Source organism: Juglans microcarpa x Juglans regia, chromosome 3D (genome assembly GCF_004785595.1).
Source record: "Juglans microcarpa x Juglans regia isolate MS1-56 chromosome 3D, Jm3101_v1.0, whole genome shotgun sequence".
NCBI lineage: Eukaryota > Viridiplantae > Streptophyta > Magnoliopsida > Fagales > Juglandaceae > Juglans > Juglans microcarpa x Juglans regia.
The window spans coordinates 32461987-32472488 of NC_054598.1; the positions used below are offsets into that span (position 1 = coordinate 32461987).

At 36.4% G+C, this 10502-nt stretch overlaps 1 protein-coding gene across 1 annotated transcript; it reads right to left on the reverse strand.

Annotated features, from left to right (window-relative positions):
- Positions 1 to 135: 135 nt before the first annotated feature.
- LOC121254875 (uncharacterized sugar kinase slr0537) lies at positions 136 to 9913 on the reverse strand. Its single transcript, XM_041155064.1, has 5 exons — positions 9172 to 9913; positions 7834 to 8096; positions 4423 to 4540; positions 2222 to 2430; positions 136 to 984 (listed from the first exon to the last, which is right to left on the reverse strand). The coding sequence occupies exons 1-5, from the start codon at positions 9586 to 9588 to the stop codon at positions 531 to 533; spliced, it is 1461 nt and encodes a 486-aa protein (XP_041010998.1). The 5' UTR covers positions 9589 to 9913; the 3' UTR covers positions 136 to 530.
- Between the last annotated feature and the right edge of the window lie 589 nt (positions 9914 to 10502).

A 10502-nucleotide genomic window follows, 5' to 3' on the forward strand; every position in this document is an offset into this window, starting at 1 on the left:
TGCGAATTTTCAATTTTGAAACATTACAAACCATCTTATCTCATATAATCATTATAATTTTTTTAAATTTCCACACAAAATATAATAAACAATTCAACTTTTTCAAATCCCAAAACAAGAATAATATTAAAAATTTATATTATAATAATATTTTATTCAACTTTCAGTTTCATTAAATTACAATTTCAAGACCCCACCTCGATTTCCATCAATATATGGATGAAAATAGCTTATAGGACCCAGTCGTGGTGTTAAATGGCCACATCAACAATTTCCATTCATGAATTTATGGAAATCGACTCTAGGGTCTTGAATTTCAAATCAAATGAAGAAGCAAAGCAAGGTGTTATCAAATCAGATGCTTATCTGGGCATTCTGATACAACGTGACCAAGTTGCATGACACTGTGCTGACCCTACTCAAAAGCCTAAGCAATTTCATTGCCTAATTAGCCAATGGATAATCATAGAATGTACAGTTACAAAGATATGAACAAAGGAAACAATGTAGAGGGGCCCAAGAGGAACTGACTAGAAGCTGGAAATATGATCCGAACTGACATCAGATCGAACAGTGGAGCTATCATAATGGAATGCGAATGATTCTGCTAAATCAACTGCATCTTGAACTCTAAGCCGGGTCCCCTGTTGCCCAACAACTGTAGCTGCAATCCTAGATGCCAATGTACCCATTCCTTTCAAATCTGACAACCCCCGTAAAATACCATACAAGATACCAGATGCATATGCATCCCCAGCACCACAAGTGTCCACTGGTACACATGGAGAGGGGGGAATATATACAGCTTCTCCTTTTACACCTATGTAGGAGCCTCTCGGCCCATCTGTGACTGAGACTAGGGGAACAAAATGGCTCAGATACCTGGTTGCTGAAATGGGACTTTCCTTTGAGGCAAAATGACATAAAGCTCTAGCTTCATCACTGTTTGCAAAAACAATGTCGGCAAGGTTCCCTAATATTTCCCTGACAGCAGAAACATAAACAAAAGTAAAATAAAGCTGAATAAACAGTTTACAGCCCAAAATAAATATTGTCACAAACAGGGAGGAGTCTTTATCGATGGGGAAAAACATACTAAGTACGATATAAATAAGATAATAGGATCTATAAAATTAAAATTAAAAAACAAAAAAATAAACTTAGGAAATAAACAGGGATGAAGAACAAACTTCAAACTCATTCCCTAAAACCATGATAAGGAAAACCAAATGCAGCTGTATTAAGTTATGACAGATTTTTTTTGCCATTTTATCAGTAGCCATGCCCTCATCCTCTAGATTTTTCGAGGTCCTATACCCCATGCCCATGTCCAGAAATCACAAGATTTTGAATATCAGGGGGGTGTATACACAAATATTATAGCTCCAACTATACATCATCCTTCATGCATTTTCTCGTCACATCAATACGAATATATCGCACCCAGTGCGGACGACAAGTTTCATAATTCAAATATCCATATTGTACAGCTCCTGTCGTTTAAAAGGCAATATTTACAGAGCCCACTTGGAACATGAACAAAATTTGAACAGCCAGAAGTTTTTTTTTATTGGCACTGAGTGTTTGGGAACAGCATTCCGGCTAATCCCGCGAGTGCACAGACCCTCGGCAAGGAATTTTCCACAAGTACACCTCAGGTAATTCAAGGGGAAAATCCCCCAGTACGATAGCCCCTAGAGATTGTTTGCACCCAATGAGATTCGAACCTTGGATCTTGGAAGGAGCATACCACCAAGACCAAGGTCTTTACCAGAAGTTTTATCATCATGTGTCCAACATTCATCTTTTTAGAAACTTCTCCCAAGAAATCTAAATATAATATGCAACGGTCATACACATTGAAGAGAAACGCATGATCTCGGTTTCGTTGTACACTAATTCGACCATCCTTTCTCCATTCGGGTGCAGATAAGGGGCCTTATCAAATTTGAGAAATGCGATCCTATACTGCTTAATTTTTTTATAAGTAAAATTAAAACTTTATTGATAGGAATAGACATAGACCAAGTACACAATAAGTATATACAGAAAATGCCTAGGTACCACTAAGCACTAGCAAGGGATACAAACAAATCATGAAAACTGGCCTCATCACAACTAACAACCGAAGCAAATAAAGTATTATGAAAGAATCTCTCCATCAATCCTATACTGCTTAATAAGATATGAAATGATAAAACCAGTTCGATAGCAATCTTACCAGAAATCGTCATAGTGTCTCTCAATGCAGGAAACATCCGATGCTGTGACAGCAACAAGGGCACCACACCTTCGTGCTTCCTCACATGCTTTTATTATTGTTTTAATTGTATCGGGAAGTTCAAATAAGTATCCTTCAACAACAAGTATATTTGTCTTTGAAACTATGCTAGCTAAGCTTGGATCATAATTAACAGTTGAAGATGTACCCTGACATTAGAAGGCAGACATATATAAATTGATAAGAGAAGTTTTATTAATGAGTCAATGACCATAAAACAAGAAGGTGCATATCTCTTTATATAAACACACACAGATCAAATGAGGGCATCTAAAAATTCATCATGGAAATACATGCCATGGGTAAATTTAAACTGCCTCAAAAGCTACAGATACTGCCAATTGCAAAAGAACAGAAAAAATCCATTTTCTGATAAGTTTGCAAAGATAAAATAGATTATTTGGTACTAAAGTAATAATGTACTTTATAAAAAAGAAAGACCACCAAGGAATGAATCATGCAGCAAAGTTTCTAAAACTAAAAAACTTATGAACTTTTTTTTTTTTAAGTAATAAAATTAAAACTTTATTGATAGTAAAAGGCATAACCCAAGTATACAGGAAGTATAGACAGAATACACCTAATAACCACTAAGCACAAGTAATGGATACAAGCAAATTAAAGAAAAATATCCCCATTACAAACAATGATCGAATAACGTCAATACGCCTAATAACCACTAAGCACTTGTGATGGATAGAAGCAAATTATGAAAACTATCCCCATTACAAACAATGATCGAATAACATCATTGATATGGATTAACTTAGGAACTCAAATAACGTCATCATTTCCAGAGTGATACAGGCTCGTATCCTCTGAATAGCCAGTAGCTAAAGCAAAGTGAGATTTCTTATCGAGGCCCTCACAATCTCCTGGGATATGCAAAAATCCCAAAGAGGTGTTTGCAATCTTGTATTCATAAGCAAGCCCTTAATATATTTCAGACCACATGATAATTTTTCAGAAACAAACCCCCACATTAGCTAAACCATTACTTCCTGAAGTCAGTCATCATCCTGTGAATTGTTCCCAAAAACTTTCTGATAAAAAATGTTCCCAAAAAAATTGATGAATAAAAAATACAAAAAAAGAAAAAAGACATTTTCAGGAATCAACTTTCTCATGTGCATCAACTGATCATTTATAAGTGCAATAGCAACTCAAAAGCTCTCAACTCAAGAACTTAGGGGATGCGGATGTTGGGAGATTTCGTGAATAGTGTAAAAATGTTTATAAATATTTTTGAAAACTTTTTTGTGGCTCGACAAGTAGTTGTCAAACTTTCTGAGAGGAGGTTTTAACAAGTTTTTACAAAAGTGGTGGGGCCCCTTGAGAATAGAATATGTTTGTATGCAAAAATTTTAGATTAGTTTTTATGATTTAATAAATAATTCAAAATATTTATTTTCTATTTAAAATAAAAAATAAAAACTCAACGCCTAGATCAGGCCACCCTAGGTGGCTGGAGACTCTAGTGACCACTTGAGGTGGCTTCTGGCCATCACGAGGCAGCTTAGATCGAATCTTGACAGCCAGAGATTATGGTCGCCACAGGGCAGCCCAAATCGGCCTCTCAACCTAGGCCACCCCGGGGGCGGGCCATATGGTGGCACGAAGTGACTGCAAGCTATTTCATCTGGTTAAAAAAAAAATATATATATATATATATATATATATATTGTTTGAGAGATGGTTTTTTGAGTTTTTGATGTTTTGAAAATCTGGATTTTTTTTTTTTTTTTTTTTATACAGGAAAAAAATCTTGAGTTTTTTACAGTTGATGTAATACATTTGAAAATGGAAATATCGTTAGCTAATAAGTCACAGGGAAGTTGTAGCCAAGCATCTCCTTATTAAGAATCCTACAAATGGAAAGTGAAGAGCAGTATAAGCTTTAAAAATTTCCATCTACTTCTATACTGTGTGAGTTAGCTGCCAGCCCATTGATCATATGCTCAGTAATTAAGTGTTGGAAAAAAGTTAAAACACATAGCATCCAACAGCTGCAATATATAATACCAAGCATAAATGAAAAGGCACAGCATCAATGATACATGAATATAGTAACAATCCTCTTTTGTAAAAGGAAAAAGATTAATGAAGTTGAATTAAAAAATTAATAGTAATATTCAGCTGACCTGATATGCAAGCATTGTGCGATGAGCATCTGGAGTTGTCAGAACTATCACTGTCCCTGTTGTCCCATCTTTGATGGGTTCAGATAAAAAATGCACATTTGCCCGATGCAGTTTTGCCCTATTAGATACATTATAAAGGAAGACATAAAGTTTTATCATATCATAATAGCAACAGACTTGGATAACCATTAAGATGGGTAACACATCGTTCAAATGTGGAAGACAAACAATCCTTGTGACCATCTACATATTTAGAGATTGATAGAGAGATAAGACCCACATATATTTTAGTATATTTCTGACACAATAAAAAATTTCTATCGAATGCAACCTCCAACTATTTGCCAATTGCCACACCAAAGATCAATCTAAGTCTTCCATTGAAATACATATAGAAAGTGTAATATAGTGGTTGGAAATAGACAATAAGATGATCTAAAATCTAATCTAGAAAGCATTTTTTTATGACGGGGGAACCACCACACGGTAGAGCCCTTAGAACTCACCCATGGAACTTAAACCCTGGCGAGACTAGCAAAGCAACCCACCGCCATGACCTCCCACTTAAATCGCAGTTTGATCCCAAGGAGAATCGAACCGGTAACATGGGGCTCACAGACACAAGTTCACCCTTACTAATTGAGTGAAAATAAAATTGATAACATGGAAATTACAAGAAGAAAACCCAACAGACTTAATACACCAAATGCTTAGGAAGACCTCCAATAGAGTAAAAGATGTGACCTTCCAAATCGGAAGAAAAAAGAAAACTAATAAAGATCCCCGGAGAATTACCATGGTTCACATAAAAAGTAAGGCAATGTATATATTGAAGTGTAAAAAGATGTGACCTTTTAGGCAATGTATACCATGGTTTGCAGATTTTTAATAAAGCTTTGCTGGGCAGATGGCTATGGAGACATCACCTAGAACGAGGAGCCTTGTGGAGAACCATCATAGATTCAAAGTACGGTAGAGCATGGGAAGGTTGGTGCTCGAACAAGGTGAGTGGACCAAATGGGGTGGGGCTTTGGAAGCACATTAGAAGAGGATAGACTACATACTTTAGTTATACCCATTTCAAGGTAGGTGATGGGTACAAAATCAGATTCTGGCATGACATATGGTGTGGCAAAGTGCACTCAAGAAAGCTAATCCAAAATTCTATGGTATAGTGATAATGAAGGAAGCCTTGATTGAGGAGCTCCTAGATCAAACTAATGGCACTCCCCAATGGAATATAACATTTTTTTGAGCTGTCCAAGGTTGGGAAATCAATGCATTCTCTGAATTCTATAATCTAGTATAATTTGTTCCTATAGGGGGAAGTTAAAGATAAGTTTTTTTGGTGTCCCTCCGCAAAAGGGAAGTTCACCGTCCACTCCTACCAATCCCGTGGAAGTGTTTGGAAGACAAAGGCCCCCTAAAGACAACCTTTTTTGTATGGACGGCTTCATTGAGGAAGATCCTCACAATAGAACACTTAAGGAAATGCCAAAATCACGGCCTTGGATTGGTGTTGTTTGTGAAAAACGAGTGGGGAGTCCATTGATCATCTCCCAATACATTGTGAGATTGTCATGACCATTAGGAATAACTTTTTTGCAATGGTGGGCGTAGCTTGGGTGATGTCAAGAAGGGTGATCTATCTTTTAGCTACATGGAGAGGCCTTCAGGGCACTTCTCAGATTGCTGCAATTTGGAAGATGGTTCCGATCTGCCTACAGTGATGTCTTTGGAGGGAGAGGAATGAGAGAAGTTTTGAACATCGTGAGCAGCCAATAGATGAGTTTAGAACTTTTTTTTTTTTTTAATACTTTGTTCCATTGGTTGATTGTAATAATTTTAATGACATGAACATTCATGACTTTCTAGTATCACCAAAACATCATGCCTAGGCGTTGCTCTTATATATGTCCTGTGTACTTGGGCTCTTGCCTATCCTTATAATCAATAAAATCTTGTTTACTGATCACACACATATATATACATATTGAAGCAGAGGAACATCCACCAAATTCAATGGACCACGCCCTACAGTCATGGAAGGAGTTGGATACATGCCCCTTAAATGTGGAATTTTAAAATAAGGCCAGATAAGATGGATCTTGTTTGGAAATATTGTTTTGGATTCAGTAATCTATGGAAAGGGGTAAGAATCGGCAGAAATTTTTTCTAGAAAAAGTTGGGTAAATGAAAACAAAAAGTAATAGATATGTTTGCTCAAGGGAAATTTTTAGAATGTTTGTGAATTTTTGAGAATTTTTATAGATGTATTGTTTACTGGGTTTTGTGGAAGTAGAGGAAATTTTGAATATAAGAATTTTTCTAAAATATGTATTACATTGGGGTTTGTGAAAGTGGATAGGTAGAGTTGAAAAGTTGTTTGAATATAATTTTTGTGGTAATTCTTGTTATGGTTTTTGTAAAATTTATTTCGATTCTTGTGTGTTTTACTTTTCATTGAAATCTAAGCAAATGATTGTTTAAAAAGTCGAAACAGAAAATTTTCTTGAGATCGTTAGATGTTTGGATTGAAGTTGAAATAAAATTAGATCTCTCCCAAATCTAACAGCCATAACTGATTGATGTATATAAAGGGATTCCAGGGAGAGCTGCCACTTAGTGTCTTCTTTTGTAACTGACCATAAACCTCTTTTAACATTGGGGATAGACATGACAAACCAAAAACCATATCTTTCTCCTTGGGAATTCACCTCCGCCAAGAAAAAGAAAAGAGGAAAAAGAAAAGCATTGCAGTTTCTTTATAATTAATGTTAGCAATGATCTAAGTTTAAACGAAGAATTCACGAGTTATCCTTCAATAATGCATAATGCTTGCCCATGCTATCAATCACTAGAACTTAAAATCCCACCAAGAGAGGCAATTGGCCTAGCAGCATGATGTCATTTGCTCCCCCTCCCTCATGAGAGATGTTCAGGGATTGAGTTCCCATACCCCTAACCCCTAATCAAAAAAAGTTCCACCAAGAAGGAAGACAAAAGTACTTATTGGACCATCTAAAAAATTGCTGAAATTAGATATCCTACTGTCCTCTAGGAAAGTAATATGAGAAAAAGACAGATAAAACTCAAGTCTAGCTATATGTTCTAGATGGAAAATTATATCCAACTAGATTGTTGACTACCAGAAGTTATGTCTATTCTTTAGAAATGATTAGAATATGTACTGGAGATTATCAGTATCAATAATCATTCATCATGTTAAAAGAAAGAACCAAAAGTTAAGTCAATGTACTTAATCCAAAAAAGTCCTAAATTTCAATTTATCCTCCTCCTGTGTATGCGTGTGGGAACCAGGGACAGTACTAACCAGCCATAAGTTTATTTCACTCACTTCTAAATTAAAGAATTGATATAAAACAGAAGTGTAGTCAAAACAGCGCTGACCTGTAGAAGCCACCCAATGGATCGCTCCCAACACTGCCTACCATGGCTACATTCAAAGCAGGGCCTCCAATGGGCCTACCACCAAGCCGAGCCAAGGCAACTAAGCTGTTGGAAAGAGATCCACCAGCAGCAGCCTTGTAACTGCAACCATCCATAGCTTGCAAAACTCTACCCCTCTCCTCATGATTCACAACCTTCCTCGTTCCTTTCTCTAATTCCAGCTTGTCCAAGAATTCATCATCAACCATACCAGAGAAATCAACCTAAAAAAATATTTATAAAAGAAGCAAACAAGAATTAATTTTTATAAACCACATTTGAACCAAATAACAAAAGGTTAAATATTTGAAGCTACCTCCAGAGATGATTAATCACAGATCAAATCATTGCTATTTTTTCTATAGATAACAAAATAGCACTAAATCCCGAAATTATATCAGATATAGGCAACAGACTGACAGCACATTCTGACAACTCTCGACGCTTTTGGAAGCCATGATTCTTAGAATATTTACCTTATACAAATACAAAATTAGTAACTATCCTGCATATACTCAAGGCATGGAAACCAAGTTTGAGTACTACCTTATGGTTTTTATGCTACTACTACTGTGATGTGAGCGGTTCAAATTGGTTTGATATTTCCCAATTATCCTCACTGAAACTTGTACGCAGCATTTGTACGGCGGTGCATGCATAAAGGTTTTGAACTCTTTTCTTATCTGAATCTTAAGGACAGGACCCTAAGTTATTTCGGCAAGAGTAATGATACATACACAACCCTTTTAAAATTCTTTTTGCAACTCCGTTTTAAATTTAGGACATTGATGCAAAATTCAAAATTCAATGCAGGTGAAAAACTCAAAAGGGTTAGTCTTTTTTATGAAGTGGCACTATCACATTGACTGGTTATAAAGTAGGGTGTAAAATTCATTATTCTTTCTGCAAATGTTTCAGAGGATAGAGTATATAACAACAAAGTACTTAAATATGGATACACTGTAGCCCTTCATTTTAATAATTTCATTGCCCAATTGTATCCAATAGTCTCATCAGCCAATAAAAATCAGAACTATAAAAACCATATACACAAACAAGACCTGCAACACCTCCCCCTGACGCCACCCAGAAAAACCCTAATTGTTTTTTCATCCAAGTTTCCTTCTCCGGCAATTTCCAAAATACGAATTGAAGAAGCTTATAATTAAAAAGGCCACATGATTACATATCATGGCATGGAGAAATGGTACTCGTGATTTTTCGGTAACCAAACAGGACTCAGAATTTAAAAAAAAAAAAAAAATGGACACACAAACACGGTAAAATTTTAAATATTACCATGGCTTGTCCAAGACCCAAGACATCCCATCTGTCAGGCAAACGACAAGACCCAATTTTCCAATTCTCCTCTGCCCCTAATTTCACATCACTGTTATTTTCATCTTCTTCCTCTTCTTCTTCTTCTTCATTCCCACTCCCAAACACTGCACCTGTCTCACCTCTAAAGCTCCTACAAGAAGACGCCCTGAAAAACGCATGTGGCCGCTTTTTCGCCATAGGAGCAGGTCTCAACCTCTCACTCCCTCTGTAATGGAAAAACGCATAGATTGTAGGACGCCCATGTGGAGGCGGTTGAGGGTGGTGATAAAGGAAAGAATGGAAGGATTTAAGAGGGGAAGAAAGAGGAGAAAGTGGCGGAGGGAGGAAAGGAGTGGAGATGTAAGGAGGATAGAAAACAGGAAGACAAAGAGACATAGATGGTACTCTCTATTTTCTCTCTCTCTCTATCTGCTTTGGTTCTGGGTGTGGTTTGTAGTCTATGCGGGTTTCAAACTTAGCTTCTTCCTATGGTGGTAGTCCCAGTGCCCCCCTCTCCTTCTCGGGTGGGCAATGGAGGATAAATCGATGCCCCCTCTCCTGCTGGGTGGGGCAATGGAGGATAAAGCAATGGCTGGCTATCTTCTCCAATTTCCCATAATAAATAAGACTGAAAACACGCACCGATGTCTAGCTATTGACCTCACGTTTCTTTCGGCTTCACCTGAACGACACCGTGTCTCTCTATCCAAACCTATTTTCGCATAAACTGACGTTATGTTTTCATTTTTAATAATTTTTTTTGTTTAAATAATTAAAAAAACATTTAAAATGTTTCATCCAAATATTAATATAAAGAGTAAAATAATGTTAGGTAATGTTTGATATAGAAACGGTTTTATCTCATCTTATTATTATAACTTTTTTAAATTTTTATATGATGACTCATCTCATCTCATCATTAATAATTTTTTTGTTTAAATAATTAAAAAAATATTTAAAATGTCTCATCCAAATATAAATATAAAGAGTAAAATAATGTTAGGAGTGGGCAACGAGGCCCCGCACCCGCATGGGTGGGGCGGGACTCCATACCGCGAGATGCAAGGGTAGGTGGCCCCACCTGCATCTAGAATTCCAACGGAGGCGGGGGACGGAGGGGGCCTAGCCCAGCCTCGATTTTCCCTTACTCCGCATATAATATATTTGTATTTATATAATAAATAAATTTAAAAATTAAAAAAAAAAAAAAAAAAAAAAAAAAAAAAAAAAAAAAACCTCAGTCATAAAATGACGTTGTTTTGTATCTGACAAAACGACGTTGTTTTATGGTTGAGGGTTTTTATAAAACA